Source organism: Ostrea edulis, chromosome 8 (genome assembly GCF_947568905.1).
Source record: "Ostrea edulis chromosome 8, xbOstEdul1.1, whole genome shotgun sequence".
NCBI classification, from domain to species: Eukaryota; Metazoa; Mollusca; class Bivalvia; order Ostreida; family Ostreidae; genus Ostrea; species Ostrea edulis.
Window position 1 is genome coordinate 23,303,468 of NC_079171.1, and position 25,782 is coordinate 23,329,249.

The 25,782-nt window shown below is 34.5% G+C and overlaps 1 protein-coding gene and 1 long non-coding RNA gene across 8 annotated transcripts in view; one reads left to right on the forward strand and one right to left on the reverse strand.

The window, feature by feature from the left end:
* LOC125671946 (uncharacterized) overlaps nt 1-14,731 on the forward strand; it is a 45,193-nt gene extending 30,462 nt beyond the window's left edge. For 3 of the 6 annotated variants that reach the window (XR_008797984.1, XR_008797985.1, XR_008797986.1), the window contains one exon: nt 112-1,176. Coding sequence is in view for 3 of the 6 variants with exons in the window: in XM_056147196.1 (XP_056003171.1) it covers nt 4,339-4,572; nt 4,683-4,949; nt 10,856-11,007 (653 nt within the window). In the remaining 3 variants the exon portion in view is untranslated. Of the gene's footprint in view, nt 1-111; nt 1,177-4,338; nt 4,573-4,682; nt 6,872-10,855 lie in introns of those variants that run through there. The other 3 variants (XM_056147196.1, XM_056147197.1, XM_056147198.1) reach the window with 2 other exon arrangements.
* LOC130049473 (uncharacterized) lies at nt 1,082-2,976 on the reverse strand. 2 transcript variants are annotated; one of them, XR_008797987.1, is made up of 3 exons: nt 2,689-2,976; nt 1,753-1,991; nt 1,082-1,409 (listed from the first exon to the last, which is right to left on the reverse strand). It is a non-coding gene; the product is annotated as an uncharacterized LOC130049473 (long non-coding RNA). The 2 variants fall into 2 exon arrangements; XR_008797988.1 differs by lacking the exon at nt 2,689-2,976 and adding an exon at nt 2,247-2,394.
* Nucleotides 14,732-25,782: the final 11,051 nt, after the last annotated feature.

Sequence of the window (25,782 nt, forward strand, 5' to 3'; positions counted from 1 at the left end):
CGCAGATTTCACAGTATTCAATTACCGAGTAATTTTAGGGGGGTATAAATGTTGCTGTATACACCATTTTCTGTGGATATTTTTCATATATTCTTGAAATTTTGTTTGAAGGGATCATGAACACTGTTGGGAGTGTCCATTCAACTGAAATATAAAAGTCAGAAGAATTGAAGATTGCAATGGATGCAACAGAAGTGACCTAATATGACCAAATTGATATGAATAGCCAGTTTTTCGCTTGCAGTAATGACAAGAGTCGCCACAAAGAAAAGACCTTAATGTGTATTACACCTAATGCAGCTTATTTCCAATCTGTATACTGGATACAAATCTAATTTGGCAATTGTGAACCATTGTGGCATTTTAGAGAAGTTGCAAGTTGGTGATATATTCCTGGTGGACAAAGGATTTTGTATATTTGACAAATTTCCAAATGACATGACACTTAATATTCCATTCTTTCTTACCAATAAATCCTACTTCTCAAAAGAGGATGCACAACTTTGCTATAAAATTTCCAGATGCAGAATCCATGTTGGATGGGAAAATGAGAGAATAATTTTTTTTTAAAATTCCTTGGCCATATTCTATCATAGTCAAGATATTGATCTGACAAAATATTTCAGATTTGTGTGGATCATGTGAATTTGCAGGTTCCCCTTTTGAAGGAGATTGCAGATAAATCCTACAAACTTATTAGATTAATTGCATGTATATATCTACCTTAAATCTGCACATACCTGCCACATTGAGTTTTTAAAGTTAAAAGTAATGAATACCATATATGCAATATAACTCTTCTACATATTTATATAAATATAAAGCCTTTTATATTCATATGAATATAAAGCCCTTTGGAACGTCTCCATCAGAATGAAATATTCTCGAGAGGAATGTTAAACAATATACAATCAAACATAAAGCCTTTTGTTCTCATTCTGAAGGTTTTCAAATCTGCATTATTAAAAAAGAAGTAAAATCCATTGTTTTAGTAAATGCATGTAATTGAATGATTTTTGTAAAGCTGGACACTGTGTCTATACATGTATACATGTATTTTGGTTCATCTAAAATAAGAAAAACTCTGTCTATAATGTTTATTCAATAAATATACATGTAATTACATAATTTTGATAGATGCACCACTGATATCATAATAAAGTATATGTACATGTGGTTATGTGTGTGTGTTTTAGACTGCAAAAATACTTCATTATTATAATTAAACTCTATCCCACTTGAAAGGTTGACATAATACATCTTTGTCGATGTGAATTATTTGAGTGTCACTAGGAATCCACACTAGCAAATCACAGCATTGGGTGTCTTTCAGGTGTTGTCCTTGAATTTGATGCCAATATTCATATTTTGTTTTGAGGTGCAGCGAACCATCCCTTGCATCACTTTTTCTAAAATGGCAAATGTCATTACATGTATTGATAAAATATACATGATTTACAAGTGCTCTGATTAGTGGTGAAAGTATTATACTGTAATATGCATACTTATTTTGACATAGATGTACTGCAGTATTCAAAATTTGATGCAAGTAAAGTTTATAAAGAACATTAGCAGTTCAATATCACAATGAAGCCTAAGTAGTATTTGTATTTCATTCATAAAATGTTACTTTAAAGTTATAATAAACTTGGATACATCCATAATGATATATATGAATACATATATGTACAGCTTATGTACAAGTATTGGGTACACATACACATAATTGTTCAATCTATAATGCTGACTTACCAAGAGGGAAATCCCAACATTTGCACAGGCCTCTTTAATTGTCATTGTTCGAGCTGAAAATGGGCACTTAGCCTAAATGAAGAATTTCAGGGGTTGCTGAAAATGGCCTGTTGCCCTGCGGAATGAGGATGCAGTTAATTCCTTCATTGTTGTTGTGAACTTTGACTGTGTCGACTTTGGATGTTTTATCCAACTACTGGCGTATTTTACATTGAACAGTTTTATTTGCCTTCTTATATCTGAAAAATTCCAATATATCTACATGTAAAAATTTTATCTTCACAGTTCGAACCCATTTATTACCTACTTTGGGTATAGATAAGATAAGTTTATTCCAATTTTGGGCCCAGAGGGCATAACAGCAAGACAGTTTATACAGAAAGAAATTTCTAAAAAGAAAGAAAGTTTACAAAATATAAACTTATAATTATTATAATCATAATAGATATAGATCCAAACATGTATTGACATCATTTTATCTTTAAATTGTGTACCTGCCTTTGAAAATTTGCTGTCATATGAAGATCGACACTTATACTGCCCCATTATGGGCATACTGGCATCAGACATCCACATTAATGATGAATGCACAATGCACAACACCTTTATCCTCAGATTCAAGGCATCTATAAAATATTTTAAAGATATTAAACAATCTTAACCCATCTGTGATGTAACTGATATAGATAGGAATATTTAATGCGCTTTATTTATTGAATATACAACTGTACACTGCAGGTGCGTAAATGTAGTTTCGTTGTTCACCCCCCCCCCCCCTCCTTCCGATCTCCCCAGTACATTCGTATAAATACAAAGCAAGTTTTATGCATAATCCGTTTTTATTTTCAAGTATTAATATACTTTCAATTGGAATGATTTGAGAATATAAAAACGTATCGTACATCTCTCTAGTTCATAGATTATGCTTTTACCAACCTGCTCTTTCTGCAAGACGTACCCGGCCTCGTCGATGCTTGTACACTGGCGGTTAATACGTAATTCGTCAAGCACGAAGCGAAGAATCCTCGACCACTCCACTAATGCTTCAATTCCCATGTTTATCTCGTTAAAACCTCCACATAATCGATTGATAACGCTATATCTATGTATACCACTCTCTTCACAGTGCAATCTGAGATGTTGATGTACCCGGAAGTTAATAATCTCGCTAAATCTCGGCAATCACATGACGAGACTTACAGACCCTATGACAAGAACATGATCTTTGACCTTGGAGTTTAACTCATATTGGTGTTTATATATCTCAACTAATTCGATATGCAAGAGCTTGTTCTGGGTATAGTCAGTTTTTAAATCGAGGTAAGCTACTGACAAACAAGTTGATGGTACAGGGATTTCAACAGTCTCGATTGAAGTCAGCATTTCGCAAATTCTATGGTCGTTATAACGATCTAGTTCGTCAATACGACCTCCCATTGGGTCAAATACTGTCTGACCTGTTTCATACCGATTGTTAAGCCGTTCTTGGCACACTTATTTTGACTGCGGATAACTCCGTTTACCTGATCAGGATATGGGGCTCATGGCGGGTGTGACCGGTCAACAGGGGATGCTTACTCCTCCTAGGCACCTGATCCCACCTCTGGTGTGTCCAGGGGTCCGTGTTTCCCCAACTATCTATTTTGTATTGCTTGTAGGAGTTATGAGATTTATCACTGTTCGTTATCTTCACCTTGCATTTGTAACTTTGACGTTGGAGTTTGTCACATTTCAAAATTCCATTGGGGATTCAGGTTATAATAGATCGTCGGTACTCCTTGCTTATCTTGGTCAAATCCGTCATCAAATTTCATTTACTATATATCTCTCTCTCTCCAATTCAAATTTCAATTCAGACTTTCATGCTGACCTAAATTACAATTCAACAAATGTGCATTTACATGTAACATTTATTATATCACCTTAAGCACACTTCTAATCACTGTCAAGTGTCATTTACATGTAATTCGTTTCATCATATCATTAGTGAAAGGTGAAGATAAAGAACAGTGATCAATGTCATAACTCTTATAACTAATGCAAAATAGAGAGTAGGGCAAACGCGGACCCTCTAAGTCTAAGTTCCCCAGATTATTTTGTTTATGTCTATGATCCGTGCCTATTTTTGTTGATAGCTTGGTCAGAAATTAATAGACAAATGGATGTCAAAATCAATAGAACTGTGCCAAAAATTATTTGATTAGGACGGTCATTTTTGGGGTATTTTTTTTATTTTTGTACTTTTTACGAATGCTTCCGACAGAATACTCTGAAACGATGTAATTTTCGATATAATGTTTCTGATGATATTCTCATGGTGTTAATCGTAACATTGTTTGATATATATCGTGCTGATAACATGGAGCACTGTTCAGACTATTTTGTGCGTACTATACGAATTGTTTACATGACATAGTTTGTAAATAAAATCTTTAAAGTATTAAAATCTATAAAATTTACTTACAAATAATACATACGTTATAACTTGTTCATTACAAACATCGAAATAGGTGTTTGCTTCTTAATTCTAAAAGTATACCATGCCTTACATTTATGTGTCTAGGAATATGCTCTTTATATCTTTAGATGATGTCATCGGCAATAGTGACAGGATGTTGGCGAGGGAACTTGATGAAATTACTGATGGAGAACAATTACTGCTCTTCATGCACAGAATGTTTGATCTGAATTTAAATCTTTGCATTCTTCAAGGTTACCTTGAATTGATAGATGAACATAAACTAGCTCAGGAATGCAAACATTTTGCCAAAAGAAGCAAAGAACCCTTATCATTTTATAGGAAACATACCAATAGAAAAGGTTGGTATTGAATGATAAGTTATTCGGAGTTAAAACCAAACAGAAATTGCATGTTGTAAACAATTTGTTCACTCTTTCGTGATTCGACGCAGTGTTTCTTATAATTATAGGTGTAACTACAGTATATGTCAAACTTGCCAAGGACAGAAGTGAATGCACTTTAAATGATATCGAAAATGTAGCAAGGAATATAGCGCATTTGGTCAACGCAAAACGGAAAGATGTAAGAATCCGCGGTATCTCCGAGGGATGTGTTCTTCTTCACCTGGACGTGACGAATCGCTTTATCTCCACTCTCAAACGATGTAATTTCAATTGCTTGAAGCAATTCGGTGTATTTCGCATCGAAATATCGGATAAATGCATATTTCATTGCGGTAAGTACATGTATATAGTGTATGTAAATTCATACATATATATCGACTACATGCATGTTGCATTCTGATAAGTAAATGTACTTGTAAAAGCACGTGGATTTATATATAGTTATCTTTTGGTGATGTATATTACAAAAGTTATTTTTGACACGTATATACAAAAATAAATCTATGGTTGGTTGGGTGGTTGTCTATTGTTTAATGTCCCGCTCTAAAATCTTTCACTCGCATGGACACATCAGTATTACCAGTAAAGGGATGCATACGATCGACGGTTGCAGCCTTTGTGCCTGAAAAATCTTTATCGTGCCACATCTACTGTGAAACAGGGCATCGGTGTTTGCAGTCTCATCTGATGTATTGCCCATTTAATCGGCTCTTACAATGTACGAAGCCTATTATATCACGGGAATAAATTGATGTTGATATATTTTTACATAACCCACATGAGAGAACACATGGAATTAAAGAAATATCATTCACTGCAATGGATATTTCGGTAAGGGAAAAAGCTTGTAATTTGTAAAGCTTCAAAGTGTCTTCTACTTCTTGTACATGTGTGTATAAATTGTGATCAAATTGTGGTTGTAAATACTAGTATTTAAAATTTTATTCATCTCAAGGTAAGGTTTGCAACAATTGGGAGATAACTCTTGATATACTTCGGTGCACTTCGCGCTTTATGACGTCACAATGAAAAAATGCGCCACGACATAGGTGTATAATGGGGAAATGTCATAATATTTACTTGTTATCTACTACCGCTGTCAAGTGTCAAACGTCGTGTGTGTAAATATCTATAACAAAATAAAAGTAATGTTTCTCAAATGATCATTTATAAATTATTTTATTTTTTATAAAAGTCTATAATTTGTTTATATATTGTATGCGTAACGGTAATTTCCATTTAATGTTGTGACCTTGAAATCACCACTAATGGGCATCGGCATTTGGAATGCATGGAGAAAATCAGTTATTTGTAAATAACGGTATGACTCTAGTAAAAGATGATGATTGTTACCGCTTGCTGATGTTTTGTGTGAAACCATGATATGATCGCATGTAATCTCTGCAAATCTTGCTGGGAAAAGTAGGATTTATTTTGATGCTGAACGTTATATGTATAATCGATCATTGTTTGTGAATAGTATCCTCACATTTGAGAATGTTCTAAATTAACGAAGATAGGATTTGTCATGACATTCCCAAGCATTGTTTTAAAAAAATGAACCTGACCATGCTTTACCTCTCTAATTACATACACTTTAAATTTCAATGCTATGGAATCTACTTGCGCCGGTGGAGCGATTTATCGCATTAACTTTGAAATGTAGAGAACGCGACTGATATGATCGCGTAAGAATAAAAGAGGGGTCTTCTCTAGTATATCTTAAAACATTCTTAATTTTGTCTAAGGAACATTTTAATTTTGTTTAAGGAACGGCATGGATTATATCGACATAAAAAGTGATTTGTTAAATGCCATTTTTACTAACTTTGATAATTCCCCCTTTCTACATCCGACATTTACCGGACTTTATTTTGTCACGAAGGTTACATTCGTTCAACTACCGTATATACTCTCCGATAAGTCGGATTTTTGGGAGTCAATTTTTGGTCCAAAATTCTATGTCCGACTTACAGGCGTGTCCCCTAGAAGATAGATATTTTTCTAGGCGGCGTAATGTAGTGTTAATTTTAAAGAACTCCGACGATTATCATGGATTACCACACAATGATTATTGTTCACAAATATCTAGACATATCGTATTGTTTATGTATTTTAAAATTATGTATAAAGTACAAGTATCTACATATTTTTATCTAGTTAAAAATTATTTACATACCGCTAACTAATTCTGTCAATTCAATTAATCTACGCAGTTGTGTTAAGTAGGGCCATATACATATGTCAGGAAAAAGCATTAATAAACAGATCAATTTGTGACAAATTCTGTAAACACAACCCTTTTATACAAAAATAATATGTATATATCATTAAGTGCGTATTGACCTCTTATACATTTTTCACCATACCGACAGTCTCTACATCGTGTATGTATAAATCGTTGAATTGGCACGATATCCATATATCAATGCAAGTTGAAGTTAATATAACTTGTAAACATATTAATTTCTTAATTTGAAAAGTGCTGAGAGCAAGTTTATTGTGACTTGTAACATGTCTAATTTTTGCATTGAATATGCAAGATGCGGCGATTTTTGCACATACGAAGTAAAATCTAGCATGAAAAACATATTTTCTGTTGAAGCCAGAACTTGCTCCCCTAACTTTCCTTTGGCACCGAAGTTCACTTGTCACATAAATCAAACATCTTTCACTTAAAAACCTCGGGGTGTCGTGCCATTGATGAAATTTTTATGTACGGAAACCCTGTTTATGCAAATGAGTCCATTGTGAAAGTAACTATACGTGTAGATTAGGGGCGATATTAAGATCACAATATAATATGGATATTACTTTAGCATGTATGCTATATAAAGAAGAAATTGAAACTTTTTCAATATCAAAGAGAATTAATATAACCCATTTGACAAAAACTTTTACGCGATTGCAGTTTACTGTTTGACCGGTGGTAAATAACGAAACAATATTTTGACATTTCCAACCACAAAAGGACTGTAGATATGTACGTCATGACCTTCATCATGACGTATTTTTCATTGTGACGTCGTGCAATATGTCAGTGCGGTAAAGTATATTTATGTACAGCACTGGTATTAAAGATTTTATGGGGAAAGCCTTAACTCAACCGCGTATCGTTTATCGGTAAAATTGAATTATGAACCTGATTTAATATTGAAATATATGTATACCGCCTGAAATATGTTTCATAAAAGATCGAATATTGTTTACAGATAATTTAGATCATCATTCTTGATTTTTAAAAACTCGACTGTTGATGCAATAAATTATACCGGAATCCCACAATAACAGTTTACGCGAGGCGCATTCATTGAATTCAATCTAGGGGGAAAAAAACCAAAGAAACGAAAAACCCAGCATCTTTTAAAATTTCTAATAAATGTGATGCTACAATACTTCACTAATAGATATAATTTATCATTTATGGGCTGGAATTGTATTTTGTTCATGAAAATGATCAATGCACCCTTAAAGGGCTTTTAAAATTTTTACAATTATAAAACAAAGTGACAAATCGTATAAATGAAATAATTCTTTTTAATATGTTACTATGGAAACAAATTCCTATAGGTAATAGTTTTATATGTTTTCGTAAATTGTTATTGTCCAAATATTATGTTTAAAGTGATAATCCTCTGACGTAGATTTTGTAAAGCGGCTCAATATGCATTTTTTGTTGTCACGGCAACAACTATAAATTTTGATCAAGAAATAAAAAGTGTTATTTTTTGTGTGATAAAATACACATTTCTTTACCAATTACTATAAGCTGATAGATGATACCCTTTTTGTAAAAAATTAAAAAAGCTTTTTACCCCATAAACTTGCCTCTTAAAAGTTTTATACCACTAGTATTCTTTTTTGTACAAAGATCCTGAAAATGTAAAACATCACAAAATGAAGCGCATCTAATCAAACAATGACACGAAGATTTTTTTTAAGAAGTCAATTTCTAAAAGATAAATGCCTACTGAACATACTGATATGCAACATGACTTTGTTTGCTACATGTCAAAATGTCGCAAACCTTACCTTACACCGCGTGATTGACCTAAGGGTTTTGATTAATCACCATACATGTAATAACACCGGGAACTTAGATTGATTCAATGCACAAGTACTCTGAAGTTGAAATAAAAGAAATGCTGGAGTTTTTCATTGACAATATCTTGTAGTCTATGGTGATCAGGTTTTCCAACAGTCTGATGGAATTCCCATGGGCACGGATTATGCTCATTTGTTGGCTGGTCTGGTTCTATATTGTTATAAAGCAGAGTTTATCTAAACACTTCTACATAAGAAAATATTTTGCTGTGGCCCTGAATTTGACATTTAGATATATCGACGACGTTTCATCTATTAACGATAATTGCTTTCATTCATATGTCGATTCAATATATTTTTGTGAACTCGAGATAAAAGATACCACAGAGTCATTCACATCAGCTTAGTACTTGTATAAATGATCAAAAATGGATATTGGCGGCAAACTAACAATTCAACTTTAATACAAACTGGATGATTTTAGCTTTTCAATCGTCATCTTCCCTTGTTGATGTAGCAACATTCCATTATCTTCTGCATGTGACGTTTTTATTTCTCAACTGATTTGATACACAAGAGTTTGTTCTGCGTATGATGAGTTTTTAAATTAAGGCAGGCTACTGACAAACAAGTTGGTGTTACAGGGGTTTCAGCAGTCTCGTTTACAGGGAAAGGCAACCGTAACCACATTGTCGCTTTGAGGAATAAAATAATACTTACAGATATTTTAAGTGACAGTCTTTAACAATTATCATGTATTTTGAATTACCCGCCGCTAAGAGATCGACAATTGAAATTTAATTTATGATGTCACACCACCGGTTCCGGTTTACATCATCAACAGCACTGTAAACATTACAAGTCACAAACAATTAAGTTTTGAGCCGTAGTTTAGAGATTTGAGCCCATTCTTCCTCAAGAAGGAATTGAAAAAAGAAGACATTCATTCACGTCATAGACCAGGCAGACCGGACACGTTTCTTCATACAAATATCCCGAACCTTAACTTGTCAGTACGCAAATGATGGATTCACAGTCTACACAGTCTTTTCTTTTCAGATGACTTGGTTAAGTCAAGAATTTTGAAAGAAAACCTTTTTTTTCACATCTACCATTCGCATTAGAGCAATTAACAGCTTGATAGGGAGATAACAACCCATTCATTCCTTAAAAAAAATCTACCACATGCATATCTTTCATGATCTTAGAACTCATCAAATCCGGAACAGACGGTGTGACGTCAAAATTATTCATTTTGCAGTCTTCAATACAAAAGAGCTCTACAACATGGTAGCTTCTATAGATGGCGTGAATTTATTTTTTTACGCTCTCATATTAGTACTGAAGTTTTTCTAGGTCGTATATCAACATAATAGTAAGACGAATTTTTATCATATAATTAATCCCATCATTTATCGTGTAAATTGTTTTGGGTTGCCTTCCCCTTTAAAGTCAGCATTTCGCAAATCCTATGGTCGCTATAATGATGTAGTTTGCCAATACAGCCTAATACTGTGTCAAATGCTGTCTGGCGTGTTTCATACCGATTGATAAGCCGTTCCTGGCACATTGATTTTGACTACGGATTACTCCGTTTACTTGATCAAGACATAGGGTTCACGGCGAATGTGACCTGGTCAACAAGGGATGCTTTCTCCTAGGCATCTGATCCCACCTCTGGTATCACCAATGGTCCGTATTTTCCCAACTCTTTATTTTGTATTCCCTATAGGAGTTATGAGATTGTTCACAGTTCTTAATCTTCACTTTTCACGAATCTAAAAAAAGATTATTTACATAGAGTACTGATACTGACGACGGAGAGGGGGTAAATGCGAAGCAACGACTGTATGGTTTTGAGTGTAATGTTTTCGAAAATACATGCATTTTTTTTTATGAATTCGTGCATCTAAATAAGATATGCCAACAATATGCAACCTGATTTTACATATTGCGGATTCAAGGTTGTTCAAATTATGATTCCTGAGATCGATGTATTTATACAAACGAGATTCGATAAGGCGAATGTTTTGGCACGAGGAATACTTCTGAAGAACATGTAGTAAAATGTAACTTACTCAAATAACAAAATCTCGTGCTCAGCTCCAGGACTTGTAATGATAACATTTTACAGATGAAATGTTGCAGGTAATTGCGTTTTTTTTTTAGTAAAGAATTATATTCATTCTTGTAGACAATCACCATGAAGACGCAATGCCCCAGGATAAATATTCTAGCAAAAGAAAACGACATACTAGAAAATGGAGATACACATCCCCACAACGCCAAAATACACAACCAAAAAATGGGGAAAAAAACAGAAGCTGCAAACGTATGCATAATTAAGAAAGGAGTCATCACGGATATTCTTGAAATATGCAGGAAAGTGCTTGCTTTTTTTTTTTTTTTTTTAAATCTGTTTCATTTTAAAATTGAACCATCCGTTTCACATTTTGATAAACAATTATTGTGATGTTTTCGAATACTATTTTAAAAACTTGATCTATACGTTCCAAAGAGAAAAACCCAATGTAAATATTTCAATTTTTAAAACTCTTTAGAAACGTATCAAAATGTAAAGCTCGTGGAAGTCAATTTCTGTACAGAAATGAACCCCTCACTGTTGTGGATGACTTTTCATATTTTGGTGTTATCTTTTCTAGAAAGGGTTTATTAAAAGCCTGTAAATTCCGATTTCTTCAGCAAGCTAGAAAAATCATGTTTTATTTACAGTGTAATTCAAGAGAACTACTTATTGATATTGACTTGTTATTGTTTGATGCAATCTCACCCATTTTATTGTGTTGATCTGAAGTTTGGGTTTATGAGAATAATGATTTTATTAAATCATTACATTTAGAATTTTGTAAGTATATTGTTTATTATGAAGGGGTAAAAAGTGCACCTGAAATTGTATTGTGAATGGAAAACTTGTAACAGTATCATGCCAATCTTTATAAAAGCAGGGATGATTGGGTTTTGAGAACGTAAAATAACAAGCAAACAAGAAACGAAGATTTTACGGCATCATCTGGATGTTGCTGATGTTTTTCATTCTAAATGGTTGAATTGTGTTTAAGATATTCTAATTACAACTGATCTATCCCACTTATCGAAAACTGGGACGAAACACGTTACAGAACACTTAATTGCTTAATGGAAAAATCCAACACACAATTTACCAAAGTGTTTGAATCATACAGGTTTTATCAAATTTAGTTTTGAGAAGTATTTCATATATTAATAATCTCATGCATTCAATTTGCAAATATAGATATGGTACTCATAGAATCTCCATTTGTTTAGCATGGTCCAGGAGTTCATGCCCTCAATATTCTTAATTTTATATCTTTGATAGGAGTTATGAGATTGATCGCAGTTCTTTATCTTCACCTTTTTAATTTTATAGTCAGAATATGTACATGTAATTTAGAAGAAATGGGTGATGCGTTTCATTATTTGTTCAATTATGATTATTTGAAAAAAGAAAGATGTAAATTTTTACCCTATGCATTAATATTATTAATGTTTTTGATCTTAAGAATAATCAGGATAAACATGTGTTCATTGGATTAAGTAATTTATGCAAGGTTGTAATGCCATTTTTATGCAATGAAATACAAACCGTACGTGATCTTCCCTTTTTATGATGCCCCCTCTTATCTTCACTCCATATGCTCTTCCATCTATATGATCTTTCAACACTTGTAAACTCTTGTATGTATGTTTTTCTTTTTTACTTGTTTGTTCAACTTATGGAAATGTACGTACTCTTATGCCTTATGTGAGGCCTTGGTCGAATGAAAAGTTTAAAAGTTTTTTGTATACAAATTAGTGAAAGTTAAAGACGATTATTTTCTGATGAAAAAGATATATGTGTTATTTGAAGACTATTTCTCAGAATGTCGCAAGCGAATGTCCTAGTGAATTAGATTATTAGTTTATGATGTTTGTTTTTAGCGTACAGTGCATGATTTCCTTTACCGTATATCGATATTCACTCTGTTTATTATGTTTTCTCGAGTCATTATAACAACTGACCGCTATGCGATGGTATCATAAATAATAATGTGTGGTGTATCGATATCCAATCATGTGGCAACGTTGTGGAGGGACGGTTTCCAAACCACCACTACGTATATCATTATTATGACGTATAAAGTTTGTTATTTTAAGATTTGAGTAGTATCAAACAGATAACGAAAATGTTTCTTATAGTTCAATTTTGTTTTTGAAAATTACGAAATTTTTATCATATTAAAATGCGTTTGTTTGTAAATCTTTGAAAAAAATCATTTTGACTTGTAGAATTAATTTCATAAAGGTCACAAACCCAATATCGGATACCTCAGTCAGACAAGGATTAAATCCGTTAGTTTTCATTATAGTACACTTTCAAAATAAAGAAAAAATGTAGTGAAGAAATGTCAATTTTATGAAGATGTTTATCAACAAGAGGTAAATGAAATATACAACAAATAGAATAATAATCAATGCCGTAAATTCATATTTGGCATTATATAATCACATTTAAGGATATATTTATGTACGAAGTTCATAATTTGCAAGCTAGCTGCTTTATGCAGTATTGTATAAAAAAATATCTAATTCAATTTGAAAGAAAAACTAACAAACGACATTTCACGACATATAAATAATTGAAAAATTCAACAAAGGAATTTCATTTTAAAATATATATTACTATACCCCCTCCCCGATCAACGAGAAGTGATCAGCACGCAGACTGTAAAATTCTAAGCTAATGTTTTGTTTTAAGTATCATTCATTATTTTACTTTTCAAATGTAATTCGACACAGTAACAGTTTATTCATACACCCCCAATCTCTAAAAGTACTTTTAAAATCAACATGTGAAATAAACCACAGCACCTCCTTGCAATAAGTTGGTAATTTATACATCTAGCATACAAACTCGCTAAATTCGCTTTGGGTGTATATACTTTGAAATTTTATATAAATGTACAAAATCATGACATACATGTAGTTCATTGATGACATGCATTATCATTCTGTGCATTGCACCAACTTCAATGTTTCAGCGAGCTCATGTCCTATTTTGCATATTGCATGAAAGCCCAATATACAGTCCTTATTCGGATAAAAGATAGTGAAAGAATTGGATATCTGTATTTCTGTAAGACAGCATGGAATTGGTGTCCAATCGCCATATTCCGTTGTCAATGTATTCTGACAGTTACGCCCAGTTTCGATATCGAGCGATAATGGTACATCATTATGATATCATTCAATATATTCCAAAACTGCCGTATGTTTCTTTTTTTCGCTTGTACTCTCGTTTCGATCTTACAAACTTTAACATTCCATCACTAATCCTTTCTGACATTCCATTGGTGTCGTCTGTTGCTATAGACGCTTGGTTGTGAAAATGCAAGGTGCGTGTCTCTTATATTATTATAATATTTATGTCTAGTCGATAAATAGCTGTTAAGTTATGTTGTATTTATTAAATATTATTTGAGTTATTTCATTGAGTTTGAACCTATGGATTTAATTACTACAGGAAGGATAAACGTCCGCTTTTACCATTTTCTATTTGGGCAGAACTACTTTTCTGGCTAATCAATGATATTCATACAAATATGAAGGCAGTTTATTTTTCTCTGTTTTCCTTCCACTTTCAAAAACTATGCTACAGGTATATGATAGTTTAATGTACTTGTTTAGTATCGAAAGGAGATCTCGTTGGACATAAAATTGTTGAGTGGGGTGGAAAACAGCAAACAATCAATCGTTGGACATACTTAATATTACACTCAAGGATAAAACCCATTTCTTCACTTTAAAATTTCACTATATATTCATTACTTTTGTATTTCAAAAACTTCACCAAAATTTGATGATTAATAATATTATGCAATATGCCAAATATATACATAATTTACTCAAGAATCGTGACAAATATTACTTTTAGTATTTTTCAAAACATTTTTGTGGGTTGATTTATGAATTACGAGGTAGACGTTTTTAAAACTGCTTTTTAATATGAAGTGTGTACCATTAAGTTCAAATAAAGTTCTTACAACATGATTATTGTAGTGTGTGTTAAAAAACTGTATTACATAACAATCACATTTTTAAATTTAGGCGATTATGTATGAGTTGTGAACTTTTCATAGTGATGGCTAAAGTAGAAATATTTTATCAGCGCTTTAAAGGGGTATGAACTTGATATAAGCTGAAATTATTCCAGTTTTATTTTTCCATTTTTAATGTTTAGAATGCTTAACTAAAGTATTTTAATTGGTCATTAGAAATTTGAATGCCAGTTGTCGATATACATGGGGGACACATAGCTTTTTTATTTGTTATGTAAACATGGCTCTTGTCATGTTTTTATTTACATAGGCAAATATACTACGGTACTTGGACAACAGCTTTTATTATTTACATGTCTATTTATTTAGAGTTCTCAGACGGGGGTCAGGAACTGTTGGAATATATGCACAACATTCGGGTCGCAGCTAGCAGAGTGGGCCATGCTGGTTGGTCCAAGTATGACGAGCAATATCGCCTTAAAAAGAGCGGTACCCATCCTCATCATGGGGGGTTGTGGATTCAGAATTATGGGTCATATACATATCAGCCTCACAGCTTGAGCAGTCAATTTGGGTTACTGACAGGGATTCGGTCAACAATGGGAATAATTTTCCCTTTCGTGTCAATTTTAGACAAAAACAACAAATCACACAGGGACATAACACCCAGGGCGGGGGACAAGGGGCCAAATATAGCCAAGTCCCCAACGAAATTTCAAAGCCAATGGGTATATGCTATGCCTTCAACAGAGGTTTCTGTTCTTTCAACCCATGTAAGTTTCGACACCGATGCACGGCCTGTGGCGGACCACACCCTCAAGCAAATTGTCCCCAGTAGTGGAATTCATCCAAATTTGTACAGCTTGGGGCATACCCCATCAAATATCTTGAGTTATGTAATGCACTTTCATCATACCCTGTTATACCAGATAGAATTCAGATCATGCATGATTTTAAATTTGGTTTTCCCCTGCATTATGCAGGCCCAAGGACACATAGGGAAGCCAGAAATTTGAAGTCGGCACGCTTAGCACCTATGATTGTAAAACAAAAGTTAGAAAAGGAAGTTAGCTTGGGTAGAATGACAGGCCCTTTTGAGGCCATTCCTTTTCCTACTTTAAGAGTTTCACCAGTCGGACTTGTGCCCCAAAAAGATGGTGACAAACGTTTGATTCATCATCTATCATATCCACAATTCGAGTCCGTCAATTACTTTATTGACCCAGATATTTGTACTGTCAAATATAGTAACGTAGATGAAGTAGTTCTTATGATCCAAAATTTAGGCCGGGGGCTTTTTTTTTTTGCTTTTTTTTTTAGCTAAAGCTGACCTGAAAAGTGCTTTCCGTTTACTGCCCATCAACCCAGGTGACTTCGATCTACTTGGCATTAAATGTAATGGTCAATATTATTATGAGAAATGCTTGCCATTTGGTTAGAAACTTTCTTGTGCTCTATTTAACAAATTTAGCACGTTTTTGCACTGGCTACTGGCTAAGACATCTGGTAACCATAACATAATACATTACCTTGACGAATTTTTATTTGGGGGAACATCTCAAGACAACAAATGTAGACACACGTTACAGGTATTTCACCAAGTTAGTGACCGGCTTGGTGTCCCTATCGCTCCATAAAAGGCAGTTGAGCCAACTGCTTGTTTAGATTTTCTAGGTGTTGAATTCGACACCTTGTCCATGCAGATGCGATTGCCTCAAGCTAGAGTTGGTTAAGATAATACAGGACTGCATTGGCGCTAAGAAAATTACCCTATGTGACCTTCAATCTATTATTGGGTCATTAAACTTTGCTTGTCAGGTCGTAGTCGCAGGTCGAGCTTTCATTAATAATAATAATGCTTAATAATAATGATTGGTTTTATAGAGCGCCTTTTCCAGCGTATGTTGCTCAAAGCGCTTTACAATAATCAATGTACATCATTACCCCGGCAGATCTTATATCAATCTAGAACTTTTTCAGCCTCCTAGGAAGCATACAGTGCAATCTACCATTGCAAGCGCTAGAACACTAACATTCTAACAATATATTTCACTGTGTATAGCCAGTTACCCCTTTTACACTTTTACACATTAGGAGGCTGATAGATGCTACTATTGGAATTAGGAGGCCTAATTTCAAAATTAGGGTATCTACTGCCATGAAGTTAGATTTATAGATGTGGTTACAATTCCTTAGTCAGTACAATGGAGTTACTATATTTCCTGATAGATTTGGGGTTGCTAATGAAACTATTAATTTTTACACAGATAGTGCTGGGGGTCAGTCAGGTGGTTTTGGTATTTCATTTTAGGGCAAATGGGCTTTTGGCAGATGACCACACCAATGGTCTGTGCTAGGTAGGCTTCAGGATTTGACGTTCTTGGAAATGTTCCCGGTGGCTGCTGTTCTATCAGTTTTGGGGCCATTACTAGCAAGCAAAAGGATTGATAACCAAGCAGTAGTTTATATCATGAATAAACAAACCTTCAAATATCCAGATGTCATGGTTTTGGTGAGGCGATTTGTGCTTCAAAACTTAATATTTAATATCATATTCAGAGCCGAGTATATAGATACAAAATTAAATGCCATAGCAGATTCAATTTCGGGTTGTCAGTGGTCTCGATTTCGGGCATTAGCACCTCGGGCAGATCCAGTGCCTACCCCACCCCACCCCCAGAAATATGAAAGGTTTAAGGGAAGAGGCTAGCAGACTACTGCAGGCATCTATGGCTGACGAAACTTGGCAGACCTATAATACAGCGTGTGAAAGCTTCAGTCAGTTCAGGTATCAATTCCAATTACCAGTTGTTTGGCCAGCCCCACTAGATCACATTGTGCAATTTTTAGTATAATTGTCTCTTAAAGGTCAGTCACCCTCTTGTATGAGAACATATATGTGTGGTTTGTCTTACATGTTCAAAATTCAAGGTCTGGCGGACAATACCAAATCCTTCTTGGTCACTAAAATTTTGGAGGGAGCAAACAGGCTCAAACAGACTCAAGATACTCGAGCTCCAATTACATATAACATCCTTGTCAGGATCATGCAGGCACTGGGCAACATTTGTACATCAAGCTACGAAACTAGCCTATTTCAGGCTGCATTTAGCTTGACGTTATTTGGATTCCTGCGCGTAGGCGAATTAACAACTACATGACTTAAGAGTTCTGACTTAAGACCATTGCGACGTAGTGACATCGACATTGTTAGATAGAATGGCCGTCGCTTAATTAAATTTACAATTCGACTATCCAAAACTGACCAGTCAGGTAAGTCATGTACTTTGTTTCTTTCAGAAACATTGGATGCTACCTGTCATGTATCCTCACTTGGCCAGTATTTACATGTATCAGTCAGAAACACCACATTACCATCCAATAGTCAGCTGCTAGTGCATTTTGACGGTAATCCCCTCACGCGTTATCAGTTTGCTGCTCTCTTGTCTAAATCTTTGAGTCTTTTTCACATTAGCACTGCACGTTTTAAACCCCATTCTTTTCGTATTGGAGCTGCCACTGAGGCAGCAATGAGGGGCATTCCAGAGCAAACAATCAAGCAGTGGGGAAGGTGGAAGTCGAGCGCTTACACCACATATATTAGATTTCTCTAATTCCAATTATTTACTAGTATTTGCTTACTTCATATGTACTAACAAACCTCAAGTAGAAAGAAAATCATTTGGGTGTTTGGTTCTTCAATTATCTACTGGGCTGCACGCAGTGCCATCAAACGTCCAGGAGGGAAGCACCTGAACTTGCAACTGAGCAACGGCAGCATACTGTGAATGAAATGGGAGGACTTTGACTCCTTGTTTGAACAAAAGTTAAAAACATATCCTCCCCCAGACTACCTGGTTGTACATCAGGGTTCCAATGATATAGGAATTGTTCCTGCATTGGAACTTTTCCATTGCATCAAATGTTCGTTCTTAAGATGCAAATTGTTAGCCCCCAACTTGACAATCATATGGTCTAACATGCTACCACGTTTGCATTGGCACATTGCCAAAGATGCATCTAAGGTCGAGGCCGTCCACAAGAATGTTACCGCAAGGTCAAACAGCTTTTTAAAACTGGTAAATCGATACCCTTCAATCACATTTGCCGACAAACAGCTGTTCGGGTACGATGAAACCCATCTTAACCCTTTCTCTACCGGCACATTTTAGAGGTTTTCAAAGACTAAATGACAATATTTTTAATTGAGTTACATCTGCATGTATCACCATTTTAGGTAGGCATGTGACATAGAATTTTGTTAAGAATTGGACAGGGAACTTTTTTTTAATAAAGTTTGTCATGTTATCCCTTGACCCCAAAGAGTTATACGGGGTCAAAGGTCATTTAAGTGCACAATTTTGCAGTCTTTTTTTCTCTGGAATATATATATTACGACCCCTCTCACAATATTCAAGTCAAAAATAGGAAATTCTAAATGTATGAGCTGATGTGTCTTTTAAAATACTACAAAAACATCACAATTAAATTAATCAATTTTAATGACAAACAAATATTTTTGGTTGCTAAGTAACAACACTCATGGTATAATTTTGACCATAATTTACCTTTCTACATCCATTCGACACAGTTTAGCATAATTACATTGCATGATGATTAGTAAATGTCACATTATTTGAAAAATATAATCTTTGACTAGATCTTAATCATTTAAGACAGTTTTTAACAAAAAATATAATGAAGAGAATTAAGGTCAAAGGTCATAAAATGGAAATTTCGTACTTTATATACATATTCATAATTTTCTAATAATATGACGTTTTGTCATTATGTTCCACTAAATAGTATAAATATTGCAACATTAAACAAGCAGAGAATACCTGACTGTTTATTTCATGCATATGTGTATATTGTTTTAGTATATGAAAAAGTATTCAATTACAAATAGAGGGCCATACAAATAGTTTTCCCTACTTTATTGTGTGAAACGCGTCGATCGCTTTCAGCGACGACGTTTTGTCGCTAATTTTAAAGAAAACCGCGTAGCATGTCCCAATTTCATTTTATCGTAATATAAAAACAACCAAGAATTATAACACGAATAAGGGCCCATCAAAAAGAAAAGTTCCTTTACATTTACAGGCTGTATTTACTTTTCCCTATTTCCATATATGAATGTAGGTAAAACGCAGATCTGTTTAAACATTAAGAAATAAAATCCTAATAAAGCATACATGTGCAAATAATTGCTATTTTCTAATAACTTTGCCAGGCATTAAAAATTATTTTTATATGTTCTAAAAGCAGGGAATATATGTTTTTCAAAAATATTTTTAAAAAATAGTGCATTAATACGGAAAGTAAAAGAAATCGTATCGAGGGTGGAAATGGCCTTGCGACAAAGTGTTGCGTCATATTTAGACGAAGAAATCTTTCACTTTGAATTATTGTATTAATTTAATTGCTTTATTTACTGAACTGATTTTTACATTGTTAAAAAATAGAGAAAATTTCCAAAAATATGATATATAGATCACATATCTTATGACCGTAGTTTCAAAGCTGTAGAGGGACTCCTTTTGCGTTGCCTTGTTTTAAGCGCCACCGGTCAAATTGACCGGTACGGTAGAGAAAAGGTTAATGAGTTGGGTAACTCTGTATTCCTCAACAATCCACAAGGGAGACTGGGAACCTTTCTGTTGTCTAAGCAGGGCATCAAGGTTTACCCCGATAAAACATAGATTTGTTACCTCTCCCTCATGGCTTAAACTAGATTTCTTCTCCTAAAAGTTGGAATTTCAAATTAGCTTATTATCAAACTAATTATCATGGTTATAGCTGATAACGCTTGGTGGCGGGTGGGCTTGTGTAGACAAACCCATTTGACGGAATTCTGGGATTACCAAAAATGAGGATTTATCTTATGTCTGGCTCAAAACTGGATAATATATCCTCAGCACTGGGGAGGATTTGGGGCCACCTCAGTGGTACCTGAGGGACCGGCCTGATCCTTGCTGTACCAAGGACAAGTTTTGGGTTTACCCCTGGGGGTCTTAACAAAGGTGTTAACCAGGGGAGACAGGATATAGTTAGGACTCGAGTCAGAACTGCAATTCCTCATTGTATTTGGCATTCACCCTTGAAAGGGGGTACCAAGAGGTCTGTTCCCATCACATTTACCTGTGTGGGCGATTTGCGCCAGTGTCAAAGGGAGGTAATCCCTGGGTGCTTAGTGATTCCCCGGGTTGGCCGAAGGGGTAGATTTTAATTGTAAATGGATTGTGCCAAACACTCGCCACCAAATGTTACAGTTCGTCAATATTTTTTTTCAAATTTTACTGTTTCTCATCCTTTCTGCATCATGGATTAATGGCTTTACTTTATTGATTTTTGCTTTGTTCAAAAATAGAGAAAAGTTCCGAAAATATGATATATAGATCATATATCTTATAGCCGTAGTTTCAAAGATTTAGAGACACTCCTTTTGTGTCGTCCTGTTTTTACGCGCCACCGGTCATATTGACCGGTACGGTAGAGAAGCGGTTAAGATATTTATGAAAAACTTGAAATTTCAGATAACAGGAATCAAAAGGTATCAGTAGCTAATTTCTTTAAGAGTGATATCTGAATATTGATGGCATATCAAGATACCTAATACCACTCCATTTCACACGGATAGTTGTAAATTAGTCAGATATCTATTACAAACACAGAGTCCACTAAGATATTAATAAAAAACTTGAAATTTCAGATTACCTGGAATCAAAAGGTATAAGTAGCTGAGATCCTTAAGCGTGATATCTGAAAATTGATAGCATATTAAGATACTTAATATCACTCCTTGTCATATTTGAGATGGTAAATTAATTAGATATCTAATACAAACACAGAGTCCCTTAGATATGTGCGAAAAACCGGAAATTTTAGCTTAATTGAATCTAATTAGACAATCATGCTTCATATCCTTGGCTTGTAAAAACCACACCCCTTAATGAATAATAATCCGCCTTTTCAAACATCTGAATCATAGCTCATATATTATCACTAAAGTATAAATCACACATCCGTATCAATAGTATGATATTATATTCAGAGCACTATTTTCTGTGAAAAGGGGAGTAGTTTATACAATGTAATTATCCACCTTGGAGACATGAAACATCCGAGGGAACAACTGTGTACTATATTTATTCTTAAATTAGCTTCCTTATGGATTTTTCTCCTCCACTGCGTAAGTTGGTATTCCGTATTCATTTTCATTAATCAGTTGTTTCACTATATTTATCTAAATAATATCACCATGAAGCATAGCATGTATGTCCCAATCTCGTGGGGATCCTGGTTAGAATAAGTTCTGAGTACCCCCTGCATGTGGTAAGAAGCGACGAAATGGGGCGGTCCATCGGATGAGATCGAAAAAAAAAATACTTGCTAAAATATGAAATTTGAAAAGAGCTCATGAAAAACACATACTTACTGTCAGACGGTAATCAGTACCTCCCATTTTGTACTGATTTATAATATAAATCAAAGTTTAGACTTTTTGATATCGTAGATAGCTACTTTTTCAACGAAGATGTAAGATATTCATATTTAGAGGTCAGTGATCCAAATCAACACCGTTTTTATATTCCTATAAAGCACAATTTATTCAAAAGCTTTTGGAAGCTTCCACATCAGAAGAAAAAAATACCAACCATAATTTATGCATTAGCAATAATCATTTTCATTCATATGTCAATTTGATATATGAGAGGCAAAGATAACGAACAGTGATCAATATCATAACTCCTATAAGAAATACTAAAGAGAGAGTTGAGCAAACATGAACCCCTGGATATAAGAGAAGTTGGATAAGGTGAATTGGAGCAGTAAGCACCCCTGCCAAACGGTCACACCCACCATGAGTCCAATATCCTGATCAGGTCAGAGTTATTCATAGTCAAAATCAGTGAGCCAAGAACGGCCTCACAATCGGTATGAATCACATCAGGCAGCACCTGACCCAATGATAGGTTGTATTGGCCATCCAGATCGTTATAACGAACACAAAAAGTTGCAAAATGCTGAGACCGTTGGAACCCCTGCACCACCAATTTGTCAATAGGATGACTCGATTTGAAAGCTGATCATACGCAGAGGAAGCTTTTGTATATTGAATCCATTGAGAAATGTACACACTATAATAATACACATGATAATGGAATATTGCTACATAGATATTTTAGAAAGGAGAAACTGAAATCATCCCGTTTGTAATGGAGTTGAGTTGATAGTTTGTCATTAATATTTATTTTCAATAAAATATCTAAGTACGGAAGTAGATGTTGAGGACTCTGTCGTGCCCTTTATTTCTAGTTCACGGAAACAGTCATTGACATTGTTCACATAAAGACCTACATATTCTAGCATGCATGATGTTACGTTTATTTCACTTTAGCTTTACGTAAAAAGAATGGTGAAGATAACGAACAGTGATCAATCTCATAACTCCTATAAGCAATACAAAATAGATGGTTAGGTAAATACGGACCCATGGACACACAAGAGGTGGGACCAGGTGCCTAGGAGGTGTAAGTATTCCCTATCGACCAGTCACACCCGCCGTAAGCCCCATATCCTGATCAGGTAAACGGAATTATCTGTAGTCAAAATCAGTGTGCCAAGAACGGCCTAACAATCGGTATAAAACATGCCAGACAGTATTTGACCCAATGATAGGTTGTATTGATGAACTAGATCGATATAACGACCATGTAATTTGCGAAATGCTGACTTCAATTGAAACTGTTGGAACCCATGTACTATCAAATTGTTTGTCAGTAGCTTGCCTTGATTTAAAACTGAATATACGCAGAACAAGCTCTCGCGTATCGAATCAGTTGAGATATATTAACACCATAATTATGCAAGTGATAATGGAATATTACTACATAAATATGGTAAGTTCAAGATGGAGAAGCTGAAATCACCCTGTTTGTCATACTGTTGAGTTGTCCGTTGTCGTTAATGTCTACTTTTAATAAAATATCTAAGTATGAAGCAGAAGTGGACGACTCTGTGGTGTCTTTTATTTCGAGCTCACAGAGATATATCAAATCGACATATGAATGGAATTTATTATTGCTGATAGACAAAACGTCATCGATATATATAAATGTCGAATTGAAGGTCTCAGCAAGAAATTTCTTCTTTATCGCGTATAAGTTTTTGAATAAATTCTGCTTCATATTAATATAGAAACAGGTCAGCTTACGAAGGAGCACAATTCGTGCCTATGGGAATTCGAACAGACTGTGACAATTAGATCCACATCAAATTCGCACAAAACTTTACTCTGTTCCATTCAGAGCTTTGAATACGTTATTTGAAGAAACCAAAGCTATTCTATGCTTGGGTTTTCCAACCCTAGAATATAAACTGAACTATACGATGATGGATGTTGCCAATCACAGGCTCTTGCAACAACCGAGGATCATTTTTCCGCCTTTAACATGTGTTACTTTGCCTGTTGCACATTTTCTCACCTCTTACAGGGCCATCGATAGCTACATCATTTATCAGCACTTCTCAGTACCGACAGTGCTTTCCTCAGCACTTATTAATGAATATCAGAACCTACACTACCATCCACTGTATATATCAGCAATTCTCATCTCCCAAGATAAATTATCAGAACAAATAGTATAAATGTAAGTAATTATCAAACCATATCAGCACTAACAGCACAATAACAGTAACTATCAGCAATCATCAGTACATTTTTCATCTGGTAGTGTCATTTACACTTGTATTCAAGTAATCAACATGACAAACTAAATTGACTGGTTCGAAATGAAATTACACTATTGTTCTTTAAACAACCGTTGCGCTAAACATGCGTATTTTCTTTTGGTGAGAGCAAGCCATCAAAAGAAGTTAATCTTCGATCTGTCATGTGGGAATTATTTGAAAGGTACAAACGCTTATCGAAGTAAAATCAGTGGATGAAAAATACAGTTTCTGCAAGGCTGAAACACTAAGAAAACTAAATAGAAATTTGGGTTATCTGTATGCTTTCTTAGTAGTTTCCTCGAGGTTTGTGCAGTGTGTGGGCGTTGTCTAGGTATCCTTGTAGTTTTTACAACGAACAGTTGCCAAACCTGAAGCTTTTGCAAAGTTTAGGTTCACAGAAAATATTTCTATTCGTATAGTTTCAATAGGTTTCCATATAATTTTGATAAGTTTCATCAATATTTCAGTCAATATTCAGTTTGTATATAACATAAATATCAAATGGTGTATACCAAGTTTTGAAAATCATTGCTTATGTAGTGTTATAAAATTAAAAATTGAAGAAAGTTAGCACACATTCTCCCCAATATGCAACTGCCTTTACGTTTCAATGCATTGTTCTGATATTAATATATAGTTATACAATTCTAATATGAGGTCACAGTAATCTACTTGTTGTTTGTGAAACACCGTATCTCTCTAAGATGCATCACTTGATCAACTTTGCTGATACTAGACCACTTGTGCATAAGATATGACCCAAACAAAATGTCAGTGCATATAGCCATGAATTTCCTGAAGGGGATCACAGTTACCTAATTTAGCTTCCTCAAGGAGGCAACAACTAAATAGGTTCTATAGTCATACAATATGAAGGATGAGACCCACAAATAAAACTAAAATAAAATGTATGGACAAATTAACTCAGGTAACATTGATATCCTTAGATCGCTTTAGTAGCCAATAACCATCAATTCCTGCATTTGTATATTGATGAATCATATATATTGGTTGGAAAAGCAGTATGCCAAACTCTTATAAACTGAAGCCTCCTTAACCTTGTCATTCCTTTATCATTGGATTTAAATGACGTCGACAAAGTAAGTGTAAGAATCACACGGACATATTCAGGGCTAGGGTTTTGTTTAATGTTGGCCTAAGGCAGACATATATAAAATGTTAGAAGATATTATCCCACATTACGATTGACATGACACCTTTTGGAGACGAGTTTCATTCATACAGAACCAAATTAATTGCTGTTTTATTACGTATGCAGATATTGAGTTCCACATTGCAAATTTCAATG